Raw genomic sequence first — 20,655 nt, 5'->3', positions numbered from 1 at the left:
CCAGCAAGGAACTGAGGCCCTCAGTTCAACAGCCCATAGGAACTGAATCCTTCCAACAACTATGTGCATAAATCTGAAAGGGGAGCCTTTTCCAGTTGAGCCCTGAGATGACTACAGCCCAGGCTGTCATTTTTTTTTTTTTTTTTTTTTGCTGCTCCTCGCAGCTTGCAGGATCTTAGTTCCCTGACCAGGGATTGAACCTGGGCCCTTGGCAGTGAAAGTGCAGAGTCCTAACCACTGGACCGCCAGGGAACTCCCCAGGCTGCATCTTGATTGCAGCCTGTGAGAGACCCTGACCCACAGAATGCAGCTAAGTAGCATCTAGATTCCTGACCCACAGAAACTGTGAGATAGTAAATGTTGCTGTTTTAAGCTACTAAGTTTTATGGTAATTGGTTATATAGCAATAGATAACCAATACAAGGACCTATTCACAAGGGTACTCAATAATGATAAACAGAATATAACCAACACTCCCCATGTCTTATATATATATATATTTTTTTTTTTTTCGGTGGCCACGAGGCTTGTGGGATCTTAGTTCCCCAACCAGGGATCGAACCCAGGCCCTTGGCAGTGAAAGGGCAGAGTTCTAACCACCGCACTGCCAGGGAATTCCCTAACTTTAAATGTTATAATGAATAACTTCCATATAAGGAAAAACAAAATGACAAAGAGGATTTTAAGTGACTTAGAGATGAAGGATGGCAGTGGTGATATCAGATACAGAATTCATAAATCTCTAGTTTCTTAGGTATCAAAACACAAGTCAAGAATAGCTTTCTGTCTCTTCCTTGTTCCCACTGAATTTTTCATGAACATTGGGCTGCAGGAATGTATATACTGTTTAGGGAAAAGAAAAACACAAAACATTTTTTTTTCAGAAATAAATGTATAATAATATATAAATGTGAGAGATGTTGTTAGTCATAATAACTGATGTTCCAGACATTGTGCTAAGCACATTATGTGTATTATCTTATTTAATCATCACACTCTATGGAGTAGGGTTATTTTACAGATGAGGAACCAGAAAATTAGAAAGATTAAGTAATAAAAGTTACACAGCTAGTAAGTGGCATAATTAGAACTTAACCAAACTCATCTGATCCCAGGGCTATTTACCATTACGAAAAGCTGCCTCCACTAAAAAAACAACCAAAACCCACAAAACTTAGTATCTATACATGGACTGCTTATGAAAACAGGCCGGTGACAACAGGTTACAGGCGTAATTTTATCCTCTTTGCAAAGCGCTCATAAAAAGGATATAACCTTACCCATAACATTCTTAGATAAAGGGTAGTAAAGGCTCTGAAACACTTTAAAAATTGTAGCTAAGAGTTATCTAGCACTAACTATGGACCACATAATTGTCCTTATTATTTTACATATTTTATTACATCTTCATAGCATTCCTACGATACAGGTAATATTATAATCCCCATTTTACAGATAAGGAAAGTAATCATTCTTATGGTTAAGTAATTTGCCCAAGGTCACACAAGCACTAAGTGGTAGAGTCAGTATTTGAACACAGGCAGTCTGGCTCCAGGGTCTGTTGTCTAAACCAGTGCACTTTACTGCCTCAAAAAACCAAAAGTTAAAATTAGTTTTCAGAGTTAATGAAAAAACTGTCCATTTGGATATCTAACTAAATTACGGATCTAAGCACCATACTCACAGCCCAAGTCTTTACAATTGGTGATGCAAAACACCTTGAGAAAAGTTAATCTAAAAGTCAGTTAAAAGATGGTTAACCTTTTAAATAATGATAAAATATGAACCAAGAAAACAACTGAAAATGTTCAAAGTGAAAAGTTCTATTCAACAAAGCATCTGTCCACTGAAAGAACTTTCTAACATGTTAAGAACTTACTATTGGATAAGGGAGTGTGCAGATGAAAAGCTATTTATTTTCATATTCTAGCTCTTTGGTGTGTTTATGTTCATAATCAATTTTCAGGCAGTATCTCTCATACTTAAAATATACTGAAATTATTCCTGTTTATCTCTCTGCTTCCTATCTCTAGTTGCTATACTGACTTTCATATCCCGATTAGGGCAGCACTGAAGTTCATTTATACCTTTCATTTGATTTACAAGTCTGTTCACTATCCAACTGTTAGGTGCTTATTTTTGTTGTTGTTCTAACAGTTGTACCATTAACAACCTTCATTTCATGTCAACCTTTATAACAGCATTTCTTTTTTCCTTTTTCTTGGGGGTGGGGGAAGTATGTGTTACAGACCATTTTGAGAACCAGTTATAGAAAGAAGTACATATATGCATATAGAATAGTGTTTGTATGTAATTTTAAGGAGTTTAGAACCCGCCTCCCTAAAGCTCACCTGTTTAATTCAGGTTAAAAATCTTGCTGTATACTTATTGTGTTTACAACATAGTAGACTTAAGGAATACAAATACAACATAACAGAAGACGTGAATTACAAGAAAAAGGCTTCTGGTATCCATACACCAATCAAAAATCAGAGGGTTTTATGTCTAAAGTATAAAATTCATAGCCCAAAAAAAAAAAAAAGAAGAAGCATGCCTAACTATTTAGGATAAAGATAACATTTGATAATGTTTTCAGGAAAAACATGGAAGGAAGAAAATGAGAAAACAAATCATCCTTTTCTTCTAAGTGGAATGACCCTGACTATACAGGAGTTGGAAAAAGAGGATTCAAGGGACTACTCACTTTATGTAAAATATTTCATCAACAGTGGTTTGTACTTGTGCTATAGAGTACCATGCTGATAAGAAATCCAAATGAAAAATCCTCTACAAATTCAAAACCTATATAAAGAGTATGTACTTTCAAATAAGTATCATAAAACTCTCTTCCATTCCTGAGTTTCAAATACATCCTAATTTTGTTGTCACCTTAAATAACACTGTCCTTTGAAGGACAGTGCCATTTTTAAAGAGATTTAAAAGAATCTATTATAAAAAGATTAATCTCAAATTCCTCTGAAAGTATCTGCTGTGGATAAAAGCCTGTCTATTTTCAGAACACTGGTCTGGACTTTGGCCCTTAACCTTGCACATGTAGTCAAAAGTCCTATAAAACTGTCAACATGGCCTGCCATCTGTATCAAGGCTCATTTCTACACTTGAAACTATGTGTTACAACGTGCAAAATAAAAACTTAAAAAACTAAGACATAGGAATGTTGCTATCCTTTAGCAGAACCTGATTACTGAAAAATTTCAATACAAATTCATTGCAGAAATTTTAGAAAATGAAGAAAAGTATGATGATGATGATGAACAATAACAGGAAGGGTGCTACATATCTCTTCTTGTTCATTTTGCCTGAGCTAATCATTTGTCATATACATTACTTAATCTTAACAACTCTATGAGATAGATTTACTGCAAAAAAAAAAAAGACCTATTTTTATCACAATCTTATAGACAAGGAATTTAAGACTATGAATGTTACATGTATTCACACAGCTAGTAGGCGACAGAGTCAGGAATTAAACTCAGATCTAATTTCAGAACCAGAGCTCTCATGCACTAACATATATTGCCCAATAAAGAAAAGTAAAATCATCTGTAATTCCACCAGCCAGATATAACCACTGCTAACATGATCATTATCTCACCAATGCTACTTTCTCCTCTGACATCCAAACAATCCCAATTCTCTCCCTCTTTAGGCAACCAATGTTAGTTTGGTGTATTCTTCCAGACATTTTCCCCTTTGAATGTGTACTCATGTATCTATACAAATATATATTTAATTTGTTAAATTATATAAGTAACATCATGTTACATGTAACGTTGCTGTGATAGGAAATTGAGGCACAGAGACATGACATGACATGCTTAAGATCACAAAACTAGTTAGGGGAAAATCATAATTGAAACACAGTAAGACACATTTAACTAAAAATGACCCTAAACCTTTACATCTTGTTTTTCCTGACTGTTTAGAAAAACTTTAAGATCTTGTGTTATACACCTCAGGATCATCACTATAATAATAACAAAATTAGCTAACATTTATAAGCATCTACTATAAAACAAGCATTGTGCTAAGTGCTCTATATTTATTAATCTAAGATTACCATTTCCATTTTTACAACTGAGGAAACTGAGGCTTAGACAGGTTAAGTGACTTGCCTAAAATCACACAGCTAATAACTAATGCTGTAGGTAGAAAAGTCAGAGTGTAGGGTGAACATGTTCTTTTATTTTGGGAATTGTTTTATTGAAATCAGCTGGTTACCCTAAAAAGAGAATACGGCCCTGTCTCATATGTAAAAACTGAATTTTCTACTTTTTAATTTAAGGGTCAGTCAAGGGGTGCTTATAGAATTTACACAGTAATAGAATTAGGGACAATGTATTTCTGGACTATACTGTGTCCACTTCAAGAGTTCAACAATAAATCCTGCTTGTGACCTTCCACAAATCACTTAAATTCTCTAGGTCTTAATTTCCCCACTGTAAGACGATTATCAAACACAATTCACTTGACCTCGCCTACTCGGGTAGTTCAGTTATGTAACATCATCAATCATCTCCATGGTTAAGCTGCAGAACCAAAACATACTGTTAACTTGTAACTTTTCCTCAGGTTTTCTGCATACAACAAATCTGATTTGAGGAAGAGTAAAACAAATTAAGTATTCTAGAATCTAATGCTATGTAAACTGAATCCTTCAGTTTTTTAGACAAATATTCTGGATCAACAGCTCTATCCCATTGCAGCTTTCCCTAAACTTTGCAGACCAAATATCAACAACTTGCTCTGGTTTGATCCACAGTTTCCTTTTTCTTGTAGGACAACACTGAAAACTAGTCATGGGTACACAGATACCATGTACAAAAAGACAGATCAAGAAAAATATATGTCAATTTCTCAGACACAGAAGCTTTATTCTTCCCACCTAAAATACAGGCACCAACAGGTTTAAGTTAAGATAATAAGGAAACAACATCCCCAATTACTCCTCAGAAGTCAACAGCAGAATGAACCCTACAGGTTTGCAAGCAGCCTCCAGCAGCCCTGTAACCCACTTGGTTCTCCCAAGTGTGGCACCTCAACCAGCAGCTTCACTATTAACTGAGAATTTGTTAGAGAAGTGAATTCTCAACCCACCCAGGCTTACTGAATCAGAAATTCTGGGGCTGGGTCTTGCAATCTGTATTTGAACAAGTCCTCCAGGTAATTCTTGAAGCATGCTAAAATTTGAGAACCATTGCTCGTTTAACCTTTAGCTTAGGACTGTTGCCTCTGTCAGATATACTATTTTCCTAAATTTGCATGTGATAATGAATAAAGCAGGTGGACCGGAAGGTATCAGATCACTAGCTTTAACTGCACTATTATGTATGAGTATACAATAAAATATGATCATTATTCGGTTAATATAGCCTATGTAAGAGAAATTCAAAAAGGATGGATTATTTGTTTTCTTTATGAGTCTACTAAATTCATTTGTTTATTGTTAATTTTTGGTACTATGTAGAAGATAATAGCTTCAACCCTCAGGTCACTAATCTTATCTCAGTAGAAACCTATTTCCACAGAGTTTAATAACTTTACTATAAAGAACAAATCATTAAAAAGCTTCTGTGCCTTAAATCTATTTCAGATAAGAAAAGGAGAGACTGCAGCGTATGGCAATTAACATTTTGGCAACATGTTTTAGTTTCTTCCTGGTTTTCTGAAAATCTTAACAGGTTTAGTCTGGTTCAATTCCAATTCAGCAAAGATTCCTGCTTGTGGAAAATATACGTAAGTAATAACACGGACGAGATTTTTCACAGTGATTCAGCACGGGCATTCTAACCAACAGCAGCTACCTTGCTTCTTGACAATAACAAAAGCTAGATTAGATTAAGGATGTCAGATGGGCAATCAGGAAGTGAAAGGTTAGTCTCCCCACAATCATTCTGATTTGCAAATCTGGAAAAGAAAAGGCCTCTGATAGGGTTTCTCTTCCAAAACTCAATGCAGGAATAGAGAATTAGTGCATTTATTTATTTTACTTTATTACACTAAAATTTACATGAAGAAATGCAGAGCATAATATTCCATTGCCCAAGAAATGTGACAGTACCTCAGAATGTGAAAAAATTTTGTTCCTTTTAGAAATAGAAAAGCTATTCCTAACACGTATCTGTGATTGATTTAAATTGAACAGTCATTTACAACAGTGGATGAAGCCCAAGTTTCTGCAACCTGCAAGCGAAATCCCCGAGGTCTTTCAATATTCAAAACTGATTCACAGAATCAAATGTCTCTGATTAGGTTTGGCTCAAGTTTTTGCCTACTGTCTTCTTTTAAAACATGTCTTATCTGGCTTCAGAGGTATAGTATCCTGCTATTTCAGATTACAGCTACTGATAACTTCCTTAGAACTAGAAATCACCTTATTCTGCTGATCTGTAATGCTGTAAATATGTAGTAGTTGCAGCCACTGTGCAATTTTAATGAGCAGGAATAAACAAAAGACCTAAAACCAAGTCTTGTAAAGTTCTTTACTGAAGCTCTGATCTGTATACTCAACTAGAGCTGTGAACATTTCTGACACAGCTCTATAGACTCACTGTAGAGTGAGTGTAAAGGATGTTGCCAGGCAACTCATCTAAGTTTGGAAGAATCTAAGCATTTTGATAATGAGTCTGTCTCAGGTTTGCTCCCACACAAGAAGGGTTTTAGTGAACTCCCACATGTGCTTACAGGCCATTCATGAGAAGAGGTATTTCTAACAGTGAGTGTCCAGGAGCCCAAATCAGGGACCTATAATGTTTCTTTTTCAATTCAAGTATAATGTTTCCAACATCACAACTATTTTCTATAACTGTCCAGAAAACCAACAGAGATTAGGCAAAAAAGGTCATATGCAAAGGGCTAGTGTTGAATGAACATTTTTATTCACACTTGAACGTTCCTGATTGCACATGGCCAAAGCAAAATTTCAAGTATCTCAGATCACAAAAATCACCCTGAAAACGTATCTACTGAATTATTTTAATTTCCTTTGAAAATTATCTTTGAAGCTGTTTTCAATACTTACATAATTATATCAATAATCAAAAAGGATGTTCAGTAAAAACAGTGCTCTAGTAAGGAAAATATGCGACCACAGCTGCAAAAGAGGTAACGGTTATGTTTTTATGAATAATATACATGCAAAACACTGCTCTGCTTGATGGGCCTGATCCAAACCTCCCTCTTTCAAAGCAGAAACTTTGCATGCACGCTTACCAGGGCAGTATGCATCCACGTCCAGTTTCTGAGCTGAAGTGAGGGTTGGTGAGCCAAGCTCGGATTCTGGAATTCGTGGGCTCTCAACAAACTTTGCCTTCCTCAGAGGGGCTAAGGACAAAAAAGAGAGATAGAGAGAGAGGGAGAGAAAAAAAAAAAAGAGAGAGGAAAATAGAAAGGAAGGAAGAAAGAAAAAGGAAAGAGAAACAGAGGGAAAGAGAAAGGAAAGAGAAACATAGAGGGGTCATGAGTAAGGGGAACAGCAGGCAACAGATGGAAGCACTTAAATGAACGACACACTCTGTCAGACTCAGATCAGGTTACCCTATTTTTTTGTGCCAGAAAAAAAATTAACTGCATTCTTCATAGAGGAGATGGGTCTTGTTAAAAAGTCACTGCAAACTGGAAAAGCTAAAATCTCATAATCAAAACTACGAGCATAAGTTGTTAACTGTCTAGTCTATCACCTTTAGCTATTTTCTCTCTCCTTATAAAGCAAGAGCTTTCTTATTTTGTCTTCCTTTGCCGTTAAATACAGGTATTGACTGAGTAAAGTATAGGACTAAGTTTTAAGATTTTGTTTATAATAATTGTAATCAAAAGTCTTCTTTATCCAGAAATAACTATTATATAATACTGGGTTGTGATAAATACCTTAAGTAAGATTAATCTATTGATATTTAGCTTAACAAGGAAATCAATTACCTAACTGCTCAGCTGTTAGGTAAGAAGTCAAAACTGCTAGTGGACTAAAATATTAACTAGGCCATGCCAGTTTACAACTGGATGCTAAAGATAAAGAGGTGTGATTTAGTTACAAATATAATCATGAGGTCTACGGAACAGTAATATTGCATGCCATGGAAAACATTCATTCTTGTAAGAAATGAATGAACGAAAAAAGTATAATTCATGAATTGAAAGTTTTCATATTAAAAGCTCATATAAATTTTATTTAATGGTTTTAGGGGGAAAAGTTAAGGAACATTATTGATATACATTTAAATAATCAGTTAAATATATTAAAAGTTATAATTACGAAGATTGCTTTGGTACTTTTAGACTGAGTTCTATTAAATAAACTGTAATAGGGTGAAAGTCCTTAGCATAATACTGGTGCAAAAGTAACAGTTGAATCTGAAATTGACTTGTATGCATTACACATTATATCATAACTATAGGTGTCCCAGACATGTGAGTGCTTAAGATCACATTACTTTTTTCAAAAGTTTCTGCATGTTCTTCAAAATCCTCATCCATTACTGATTCACAGGGGGATTTTAAGTTATTCCTAAAAGACCCTGTAAAAAGTAATATAAAACTTTGTCATTACAATGACCAGAATTCTCCTCTATTTTCTTTGGAGGACAAAAATATAAAGTTTTTAAAAAATAGAAAATATTTTTGATATGTGCCAATACTCAAAACCTGCAGTCAACTAAACCACACTTTAAATCTTAAGGTATGTATGTATATTTTAAGTGTATGTTAAAAAAAACAAAATAAAGCCTTACTGTCTCCATGGAAACAAAGGCTAAGGGTGCTAACAATATGGTCCTCTGCCAAAAGTAAGCTCTGGAATAGCAGAACTCTCACCTCTGATGAGAGTTAAAACTTGAGCCTATTTTTAAAAATCACTATCACAAATGAAGATCTCAAATGATTTATATGCAAATCTGCAGGCTACTTACAGCCAATATTAGAATCTCTTTCACTCTGATCTCACCAATTCGAAAATAATGAAACATTTTATTTATCCAATATTGCTTTGTATAGGAGAAATTATTACAATTTAATTCTTAAATCTCTTAAGTCTTTTACTAGAATTTTATTATTTTATTTTATCATGGCAGTAGAATAATTATTTTACCTGCTGAGTTCTGACAAAGACAGCCCTGGTCCCTGTTCAAGGGACTCTATACATCTAAAAATCTTAATAACAATATTTATAATGAAATTTGGGGCTAGTAGACAGACAGAAATCAGCAACTTAGGGTAGATATGTGAGAAAGAAATTGAAAGATGGCAGGAGAAAATTGAGGGAGGTATGAAGAATGTATTAAGAATTATGAGATGGAGTCAAGGGGGAAAATCAGGATCCTAGAGATCTGTGAAACTCAACACCATGCAGACTTCTCTTTTCCCTTCTCAGGGAATCCCAACTGCTATCTTTATAGCTCATAGTGGACATTTAATTCTGTTTTTCTACCTTCATCTCTAACTGTGATCCATGGAACACTGTACATGTCTAATAATGAATTTTCGTTATTCTATAAGGTAGATTATAATGTTACTCTCAGCCAAATTACAGAAAACTAGTGTTACCTGTAAGTCAATCACACAGAGGAGGTACAATCACAGGCATGACAGATTGTCCAGTAGTCTTAACACTACTTGGTGGAGAACATAACAGGTCAACATGGAAGATGGGACACAGTATTTCGTTTGGAAGCCTAGAATTCCAATATACTTTATTGTAAAATAAACGGTATGTAAGATTAATCAGATGGGTAAAAGAAATCTTTGTCAAAAGGGTTTACCAGATAGTTTTTTAAAAAAAGTGGTTGAAATGAGATGGGTAGGGGACTCTAAAACCAAACCAGGTATTTTATTATGATATGAGAGATAACAGGAAACTACTGATCTGGAAAGAGATCTCAACCAACACTGGGAATATGAGTCTTATGCTGTAAGAGACTTGAGTTTGGGAATCTGGCAGAGTTGAGAGGAGGATGCATACTGGTTAAGAATATGGGTTTAGTCATTTCAAAGATTGAGGTTGTGGCTCTAGTACTTATAAGTAATAAGAAACTGGGCAAGTTAGTTAACGTTACTAAGGCTCAGTTTTCTCAAAAAGTCACAGGATTATTATGAGGCTTAAATAATTCCAAGCATGTAAAGTACTTAGCATAGTGCTTGGATAGGATGATATAGTTCATCTAGGAGTTTATTAAGACATGGAGCAGGGAGGGCAATGGCTATGGAAAACAAAGTAAGCGTGTGGTTCCAAGACATAGCGTGGAGAGGCAGGGTAACACGGTAATGTAGTAACGAGGGGTTGGATGAGAGAGGAATGAAGGGTCTGAGCCCTGAAACCAGAAAGCCTAAGTTAGATCCCATCTCTTCCACTTTTTCCTAGCTGTGAGAGTTTTTCTGTGCCTAAGTTTCCTCATCAGTTACTTGGAGTTAGTAACAGTAGCTACACCATGGGGGAGTTGTTAAGGAGTACACTAATTAATTCAAATAAAATGCTCAGAACAGCGCCTAGAACAGAATAAATCCTCTATGAATGTCAGCTGTTTTTATCATTGTTTCTGCTGTTGTTGTCATCATCATCACCGTCACAGATGCAGCATTATTTGGAAAGTCTGAATTGTGTGTGTGAGAGGGGTAAAACAAAGACACTTAAGATGCCATAGGGGAATGACAAAAAATGGTGATATTACCAATTTTGTTTTTAAAATTGAGAAGGGAATAATGTTGAAGAAAACATGTTATACCTTACAAGGTGGTAGAATACCCAAATCAAAGTGGTCTAGGTTAGACAATGAGAAATATGTGGGTATATAAAGAAAGTTAAACACTATGATTTAGACCACTGGTTCTCAAACTGTGGTGCCTGGACCAGCAGCATAGCATCATCTGGGATTTTGTTAAAAATGCAGATGATCAGACCCCATGTCAAATCAGCTGATGATCAGAAACTCAAGAGGGTACAGTCCCAGCAATCCGTGCTTAGCAAGCCCTCCAAGTGATTCTGAAGCACACTAAAGTTTGTAGACACTGAATTAGAGAGAGAGAGATCTATAAATACCTCATGAAAACAGATCATTAAAAGGCCTTTTCTAAGAAAAAAGTCGAAATAAAACAGAAATCAAGGCCTCATCTCTGAAAGAATTAACGTCTATTGTGAAAGTTAGGATTTCTTCTCAGTCACTCTTTTAGCAATATAACTCTTGTGTTATGTTTTTTTTGTTTTGTTTTGTTTTTAAACAGTTCCAAGTAATAAAGTATCCATCATTTGGGGCCTATTTTGAAGAGAGACCAATAGGTCTGTACTCACTAATTCTTACCAAGATCACTGAGGGGTGGAGGACGGGGGAATAAGAGCACTCAGATATATCACAAAGAAATGTTAATGGTGAAAGAGAAAATCCACCTATGGAGATCCTCTGTAAACTGAGATGCTGTAGATGATGTTGAAGCACACCTACTTCAAGCAATTATAAAGGCATTAAAATATAAATTTTAATAACTATTGAAATATCTGTCTTTGATAAAAGTTTCATAGCAAAGGGGAATTTTTAGGGATAAACTGTCACAAGACTCAGATACTCATGGAAGAATGGTATGGAGGCAGATAAAATAAAGCAAGGACCAGGAAAATGAGAACTGAAGGATAAATATAAAGATGAGCAGAACATAAAGTACCAAGAAAGTACTTTCACAAAGTTGGTTTTGAGATTAAAAGCATATTCAGTAAGCTTAATCTAAAAACAAATTCACTGTCAAATGAATATGGTTTCTACTAAATGTGAAAGGAGGATAAAACGATTTTAGCTATAGGCAAGAAAAAGAAATGCAAGGCACCCAAATTAGAAAGGAAGAAGTAAAATTATCTTTGTTTGCAGATGACACAATCTTAAATGTAGAAAATCCTAAAGATTCCACTAATAAATGAACTCCGCAAAGTTGTAGGATACAAAATCAATACACAAAAATACACTAACAATGAACAATCTGAAAAAGAAATTAAGAAAACAATTCAATTTAAAAGAACAACAAAAAGAATACTTAGGAATAAATTTAATCAAGGAAGCTAAAGACTTGGAACACTGAAACTACAAAATGTTGCTGAAAGTAATTAAAGACACAAATAAATGGAAGGATAACCCTTGTTCACGAATTCGAAGACTTAATATTGTTAAGATGGCAATACTACCCAAAGTGATCCATAGATTCAATGCAATCCCTATCAAAATCCCAATGGCATTTTTTGCATAAATAGAAAAACTCATCCTAAAATTCATATGGGCCTCAAGGAACCCTGAATAGCCAGAATATCTTAAAAAGAATGAAGTTGGAGATCTTAAACTTCATGATTTCAAAACTTACTATAAAGCTACAGAATTAAAACAGTGTGGTTGGTACTGGCATAAGGACAGACATATAGACAGTGGACCAGAATAGAGATTCCAGAAATAAAACCCATGGTCAAATGATTTGACAAATGTACCAAGACCGTTTAGTGAGGAAAGGATAGTCTTTTCAATAAATGTCGTTGGGAAACTTGGATATGTGCATGCAAAAGAATGAAGTTGGATCCTTATCTTATACCATATACAAAAATTAACTCAAAATGGGTCAAAAACCTGAATGTAAATTAAAGTTATAAAATTCTTAGAAGAAAACATAGGAGAAAAAGATCTGAACTATAGAATTGTTAATGAAGTAGAGAGAAACAGTGGAAAATTTATCTGGAAAGAGAAAACTGTATTTTTAAAAGTTTTCAACACAGCTTTCACAGGCAGAATCTTATGACATTCATAAAATTTTAGTTCCTAAACGTTTATTAGAAAATAAACCTTTCAGTAACAATGGATTTCCTGGAGTGGGCATGGGAAAAAAGGGTAAAAGGAGAGAGATTATTTGAGAAACTCTTTATTTCCTCCTTCTTAACCCCCAATCTATGGTGGGTTTAAAATCGGGAAATAGGTGGTAACAGCATCCTTCCAATTTATCTGATATCCTGATTGCTTGTCATAATTGTGCTTAAATGGTGACATAAACCACACCTTGAAGAAAGAAAGAATGCCAAGGAGCTTTTCTTTTTTAGTTATGCACCAATAAACAAATGAACCCCCCAAAATAGAGGGAACAAAAACTAAAAAAAAACTGAGAAAGAAAAACCAATAGAATTTGACAATTTGACACATGCTAGATGTAAGTGAAACACAGATAAAGAGAAAACTATAATTCATATAGTTCCCCATTTTTTGCAAGGAGAAAGTATCCATCTATAGAAAAGAAAAAACATATAAAACAAATAAACACCCTCAGATGCAACCCAGAAGGAGGAAATTAAAACGTGACATGACAGTCTTCATCAAATAATGGCTAGTCTACTACAGAACGTTTCTGACTCATTATAATGAAAAATAAAACTCTGCTGCTCTAACCAATGACAAAATTAACATAAAGCTGGCAAAGTATTTTTCTGGTTCTCTTTTCTTCTATAAAAGTATTAAAAAATGAAGTATATGTTTTACACATTTCTCTTTACCCTGCTTTTTCCCCAAATACCATGTGTTATCTTCTTTAATCTCCCCACTTTCCAGACTCTAAGCTACAAATGAAAATTGTCGCATGTTGTTTTACACCCATACTATGCAGTGAAGTATCAAATAATTAGAATGCATTTATTTTAAATCTAAATATATATTAGTATAGCTAGAAATACAATATGCATATTTATTCTTGACAACAGACTATTAGAGATCTGATGTCTTTGAAACCTATACAAATATAAGTGAAATATGAAATGTGTGCAGTGTGGCAAAGTCAACTATGTTTACCAATACAAGTATCAGTTAGTCTGTGGTCACTAGTTATCCCTGGATAACTAGTGGGTGGGCTCGCCTGTGAACATTTCCTATCTGCATTGATCGTAGTGAACAGCTTTATAAAGGAGGAATCCAGAATTCATTTTATTTGAGCAAAAAAGCAACATTGCATAGTTTTACCATTTCCAAAACTAACAGCAACTACATCTATTTTTTTTTTTTTTAACTGAAAGGTAGCTGATCAGCATCAACTTACAGCATTATGGTCCCACTGAAAGTAAGGACTGAAAAGAAGGTCCCACTTGAACATAACACAAAGAATACAGAAGCTATCCAAGTACAGAGAAATTTAGCAATTTGAATATCAAAATAAGTTCTTTTAAAGTACCTATCACCTAAAAACTTTAATACTAACTTCCTAATAATGAAAACAAAACAAAAAACTCTGAAGAAACAAAACCCAAATAACTGAAATGACATTAATAATTTTAAATTTATAAAGAATTCAATAAAGTATGGAACAACTATTCACTAACAGTGACACAGCAAACTGCTACAGATAAATAACAATAAATGGAACTTGAGATAGTACATTGGTATATTTATTTATTTACAAGTAACAACTTCAAAGCAATAGGATGCCTCAAATACATTCATAAAGCTGTCTATCGACCAAAATATAGAGGTTGTGAGATCAGTGCTAAATTTTTTTTTAGTACTTTCTTCTTCAGAAGTTATAGCTGTGAGGTATAAATTTATATATAAACACATATAGCTGAAAACTCTAATATGAATCTAATTTCTTCCGATTTAATTTTTTCATCTTTAAGGTACCCCTTACTTAAATAATCTTGTAAAAAAATACAACATAACAAAGGCACCTCCTCTACTAGAGATGCTAATAGGTAATAAAAAAGGAGGCATCAGAATACATTTCAGGGATTATCATAATCATTTGACAGGATTAGGATACTTCACTAACATGAAAATTCATATTTACTCAAAATGTAAATTTAATCCTAAATGAAAGTTTTACATATAAATACTGATACTTTTAAAGTGAGAATTCTTTTTGTTAGAAAACTGCATACAACCATTTGTAAGCCAATTCCATAAGAGCTCTTCCATTCAATTCAGTAAATGCTATTGTGTTCCTACCATGTGCAAAGCACAGTGCTAGACACTTCAGGGGATTCAAACATGATTAAGGCAGTCTCTGACCTGAAGGAATGCAACAATGGGATAAGACAGAACAAGAACAGCTATGATAAGAAGCAGAGAAAGTGCCATGAAAAAAGTACAAAACAGAAGCTATAGGGTTTAAAGAAGAGAAAAATGTACATATCTTCCTCAACTTATGATGGGGTTACATCTTGATAAACTCACTGTAAGTTGAAAATATCCAAAGTTGAAAATGCATTTAATACACCTAACCTACCAAACATCATAACTTAGCCTAGCCTACCTTGAATTTGCTCAGAACACTTACATTAGCATACAGTTGGGCAAAATCATCTAACACAAAGCCTATTTTATAATACAGTGTTGAGTACCTCATGTGTTTATTGAATACCATACTGAAAGTGAAAAGCAGAATGGATGTATGAGTAGAGAATGGTTCTAAGTGCACCGCTGGTTTACCCTCATGATTGCCTGGCTACTGGGAGCTTTGGCTGCTGCTGCCCAGCATGACAAAAGCATCTCATACTACATATTGCTAGTCCAAGAAAATATCAAAATTCAAAGTTCGAGGTATGGTTTCTATTAAATGTATATTGCTTTTGCATCATTGTAAAGCTAAAAATCTTAAATCAAACCATCATAAATCAGGGGAGCATCTCTACTTCAGAATGCCTCCCAATTCAGTATGAAGTTTAATAAATATAATTAATTTTCTATTAAAATCAAAATTACAAGGTTAATTTAAGAAGCTAATTTTGAGAGAATTACTAATCTTGCTAATTCACCTTTTTTAAAGTTTCAATGAAGAATTTTATGGTTACAATGGTTGAAAAGGTACTAGGGGAAAAAATGCTCAGCATATGTTTTTAAAAAGTTGAAAAAGAACAAACTAAACCTAAAATCAAGCAGAAAAAGGAAATAATAAAGATTAGAGCAGAAGCATTAAATAGTAAATAAAAAATTGAGGATTGAGGACAGTAATGAAATCAGAATTTAATTCTTTGAAAAGATGAACAAAATGAAAAAATCTTTAAAAATGGGCAGAAGAACTGAACAGACATTTTTCCAAAGAGGAAATGCAGATGGCCAACAGACACATGAAAAAGATGCTCAACACTGCTAATCATCAGGGAAATGCAAATCAGAACCATAAAGAGCTATCACCTCGCACCTGTCAGAATGGCTATCAACAAAAAGAACACAAATAACAAATGTTGGTGAGGATGTGGAGAAAAGGGAACCTTTGTACACTGTTGGTAGGAATGTAAATTGGTGCAGCCACTGTCAAAAACAGTATGGAGATTTCTCAAAAAACTAAAAATAGAACTACCATATGCCCCAGCGACTTACTCCTAGGTATATATCAAAAAAACCCCGAAAAAACTAATTTGAAAAGATACATGCATCCCAATGGTCCTAGCAGCATTATTTACAATTGCCAAGATACGGAAGCAAACTAAATATCCATCAACAGATGAATGGATAAAGATGTGGCGTGCGCGCACACACACACACACACACACACACACACACCAGAATACTACTCAGCTGTAAAAAAGAATGAAATTTTGCCACTAGCAGCAACATGGATAGACTTGGAGGGCAAAATGCTAAGTGATATAAGTCAGAGAGAGAAAGAAAAATACTGCATGATATCACTTACATGTGGAATCTAAAAAATACAACAAACTAGTGAATATAATGAAAAAGAAGCAGACTCACAAATATAGAGAACTAGTGGTTACCAGTGGGGAGAGGGAAGGAGGGAGGGACAAAAAAGGGGTAGGGGACTAAGAAGTACAAACTATTAGGTATAAAATAAGCTACAAGGGTGTATTGTACAACACAGGGAATACAGCCATTATTTTATAATAACTATAAATGGAGTATAACCTTTAAAAATTGTGAATTACTCTATTATATACCTGTAACTTATATAATATTGTACAGCAACTATACTTCAATAAACAAAACAAACAAAAAAGATGCACTGTATTTTAAAGTTACATACAATTTTCAGATTTTACAAAAATAAAAGGATTTATACCTAAAAAAAAAAATTTTTTTAATCTTAAACCAGACTGACCAAGAAAAACAGCAAAGACACAAATTACCAAAACTTACGAATGAAAGAGAGGACATTGCTATCAACTCTACAGAAATGAAACAGATTATAAGAGAATGTTATGAACAACTTTATGCCAACAAATTAGACGGTTTAGATGAAATGGACGAATTCCTGACACAAATGATCAAAATTAATGCATTAAAAAATGGAAAATCTGAATAGACTATTACATGTAAGGAAACTGAATTAGTAATTAAACATCTTCCCATAAAGAAAAACCCAATCCTAGTTGGCCTCACTCGTGAATTCTACCAAATATTTAAAGAAGAAATAATAGCATGCTTTTACAAACTCTATCAGAAAATTACGAAAGAAGTTGGGACAGGAGCAAGAGACCTAGAAAAACAGGTTAGTTTAGGTACATGTGGCTAGATTTTGTATCAACAGTCTACAAGAAATCTGTAGTGATATTTATTTAATTTATGAATTTAGTTTATTCATATTTAGCTTAAGCACTTAAATAAATATCATCACATTTTTGCCTTGTTTTAAAAATTAGTTAATATGACATCATTTTCAGTTTTATCAAATAAAAAAGTTTAAAAACTAAGCTTTTTTCAATATTACATCTATTGATAAGTTTTTTATAAAGCTTTATAAAAAATTATAATTTTGCTCTGATCTTATTTGGTAGTTCAAAGCAAAATTAAGTATAAAAAAATATTGTAGAAAGAGCATTCCAGTAGTAGAAAAATATGCTTAAACTTTGTTTTAGAAAGATCAGTGGGAAAGGTAATTCTGTTTGAGACCTGTATAGCCTCTTTTGTTAGTGACAACTAACTTCTTGCTGGAGCCTAATTCTAATGCTAGGTACCTAGCTCTAAAAACAAAATATCTCACTTTCAAAAAAGTTATGCAACAACCAATAGAACAACAGCTAACATCTGTATAACAGTTTACCTAACTCATTCAACGTTCGTAATTTTCCATGATGAACACATTAACCTTGTTTTGCAGATGGGAAAATAGAATCAAAAGATCTCTTGCCCAAGATCACAGTATTCAAGTGGTAGATTACAGACTTTTGATTCAGAATATTATATTTCATTCACAATATAGTTCTTCAAAAGGTGGCACTCATTTAAGGAAGAGATGATTTTACACAATCTATAAAAGTGGCAGTACATTGAATTACACAGTATGGTAGACTTTACTAGTGCCTACCAGCATCCTGCAGCCTCCATTCCTTTCTGGGCACAGGGATGACTACAATTGCCAGCTCCTGTGAGGTTTAGGAAGGACTATGTGCCTAGTTCTGGCTTATGAAATAAGAGCAGAGGTGACACAGTCCCTGAATGATTTTACAGTCTGTTTCTTCCTCTGGCACAAAAATCACAGACAGGTATCATGTTGAGATGGTGGAGACACAAGACTGAAGCAGCCTGGGTTGCTGTGTTATTGCATAAAGGACAGCTGTCCTGGAAAGTTGCCCGGGCTTGCTGGATAAACTAGAAATAGACCTTTGTTGTATTAAGCCACTGAGATTTTTAAGGTTCTTTGCTATGACAGTATAGTCTAGCCTATTCTGACTAATGAAATAGCTACAATGTTATTCCCTTTTCAATTATCTTTCAATCCTTCTGAATATGTCACGAAGAAAAATGTAATGTAGTGTTAATACTAGCCAATCCTCCTTTTTAACAAAGAGGGAGAAGAGTTTAGTTCAGAGCCATGTGAAAGTATTTAGCTAGAATTAATGTTCTAGTTAATCTTATAGTTACAGCATGTGATACTGATTTTCCAGTTTGACTAGTGATATAAAGTTTCTTTTAAAGTAAATTTATTTAAATAAAAACATGAAATTCAAAGAAAATATTAGATTAAAAAAGGTTAAGAGGACATGTGGCAAGAACATGAAGATGCTCTGCCAGTGAATGAAACTTCGGACGGTGCACTGTACCAAACTGCCTCTCAGCAGGGTAGCCCTTGATCTGTTTTCAATTCATTCTACGTTGAGTTGTTAGCAAACTATTTAGGCAGCTACATTTAAATTGGTATCCAGCATGAAGGGATGGATAGAACTGATAAAATATCTTTTTGGTAATAACGAACAATCTGTAGCAGTCATGACTGGGATATTGGTTAGGCATTAAAGATAAAAGAATCAGGAGACAACAGTTGTAAATGGTAAGAGTACATTAATAACTTTAAAAAAGACTTATATGAATAGATTTATGGTCATTTGAGCAATCGAGTCATGTGATTAAATAATCAGAGAAGTTGCCTCTTTAAATTTTTTGCCATCTTTTCAGGGGGGCCCATCCAATTCCACACACTTGTAATAGCCACTGATGGCACCATCAGAGGTCAAAAGTGGGGACAGAGGAAGCACAGAGTGAATCAGCTGTACTTACAACACACAGACGCCGAAGAACCTACATACAGGGTTATATGGTGGCATCCTCAGACAAGTGCGGTCTGTCAATATAGAAAAAGCTTTAGTGACTTTATTAAACTGAGGATAAACCATCAGGTTGTTCTTAGAGGTAAACAGGTGATTAGAGGGTTCTAACACTATAGTTTCAAAACTGTGCTACCCCACTCCATAATATGTAAAGGGTCTCGTATGCTCACTCACCATACTTGCCACAGAAAGAAAAACCCTTGAAAAATTTGCTTCTTGTCATGAAGAAAGAGAAAAGGAAATATAGAGAAGATGGAGAAAAGTATTTTATTTCAGGGAGATAGAAGGAAGGATACAGATTGACAGGGATAATGGGACAGGATACGGGAAGTACATAGATTAAAGCAGCCCTCCCCATAGTTCAAGCAGACTAAGAGCCAGCACCAGAGCCCAAAGGAAGGGAGGTGTTTTCATCTTAATCAACTGGTGTACATGCAAACTGGCTGGTAAAGACTTAAGTCTCTTAAGCCCACTTTTAGACTTATGTATTCATAAAAATTATGGTCCTCTCCCATAGACATATAACCATAGTTATAGGACAATCATGGTTCTTCTTTGTATTAGGGTAAACCAAGAGCTAAAACAAACAACCCTAAAATCTCAGTGGCTTAAGACAACAGAATAGAGTTCTCATTCAATATGGATGCTCAGTAAGAAGCTTCTTATCTTAGAGTCTCAGAGTTCTCTGGTGGATTCTATTCATCAAGCTAAAGACCAGGGGAAAAAGGGAAGAACTGCATATGTGAAGTTTTTATAGCCCAGTCTGGAATTGGTATATATTACTTGCACTCATATTATTCAAAATTCAGTCACATGACACATTTATCTGCAAAGAAGGCTGGGATGTATAGTTTACCTGTGTGCGCAGGAGGAAAGGAGAATAGGTTTTGGAGAACGCATAGTATTCTTTGCCACATTCTACAAAACAGCTTTGAAATTCATATAAGTTAGATGTGGAACTAATGAACAAAGCAGCAAATTCTATATAAACTTAGCTCCCTTTTTTTTTAAATTAATTTTTATTGGAGTATATTGCTTTACAATGTTGTGTTTCTACTTTACAGAATCAGCTATAGTGAATCAGCTCTACATATACATATATCCCCTCTTTTTGGAATTTCCTTCCCATTTAGGTCACCACAGAG

At 34.4% G+C, this 20,655-nt stretch overlaps 1 protein-coding gene across 9 annotated transcripts in view; it reads right to left on the bottom strand.

The window, feature by feature from the left end:
* TANC2 (tetratricopeptide repeat, ankyrin repeat and coiled-coil containing 2) overlaps positions 1-20,655 on the bottom strand; it is a 360,962-nt gene that overhangs the window by 177,182 nt on the left and 163,125 nt on the right. For 5 of the 9 annotated variants that reach the window (XM_057535654.1, XM_057535645.1, XM_057535646.1 and 2 more), the window contains one exon: positions 7,234-7,344. The exons of the other annotated variants lie outside the window; for them this stretch is intronic. In XM_057535654.1, the coding sequence (XP_057391637.1) occupies positions 7,234-7,344 (111 nt within the window). The remainder of the gene's footprint in view (positions 1-7,233; positions 7,345-20,655) is intronic. 9 annotated transcript variants of the gene reach the window in all.

Source organism: Balaenoptera acutorostrata, chromosome 20 (assembly GCF_949987535.1).
Source record: "Balaenoptera acutorostrata chromosome 20, mBalAcu1.1, whole genome shotgun sequence".
Classification (NCBI taxonomy): Eukaryota; Metazoa; Chordata; class Mammalia; order Artiodactyla; family Balaenopteridae; genus Balaenoptera; species Balaenoptera acutorostrata.
Note: the sequence above shows the minus strand (reverse complement) of the source record. Positions and strands in the feature narration are given on the sequence as shown.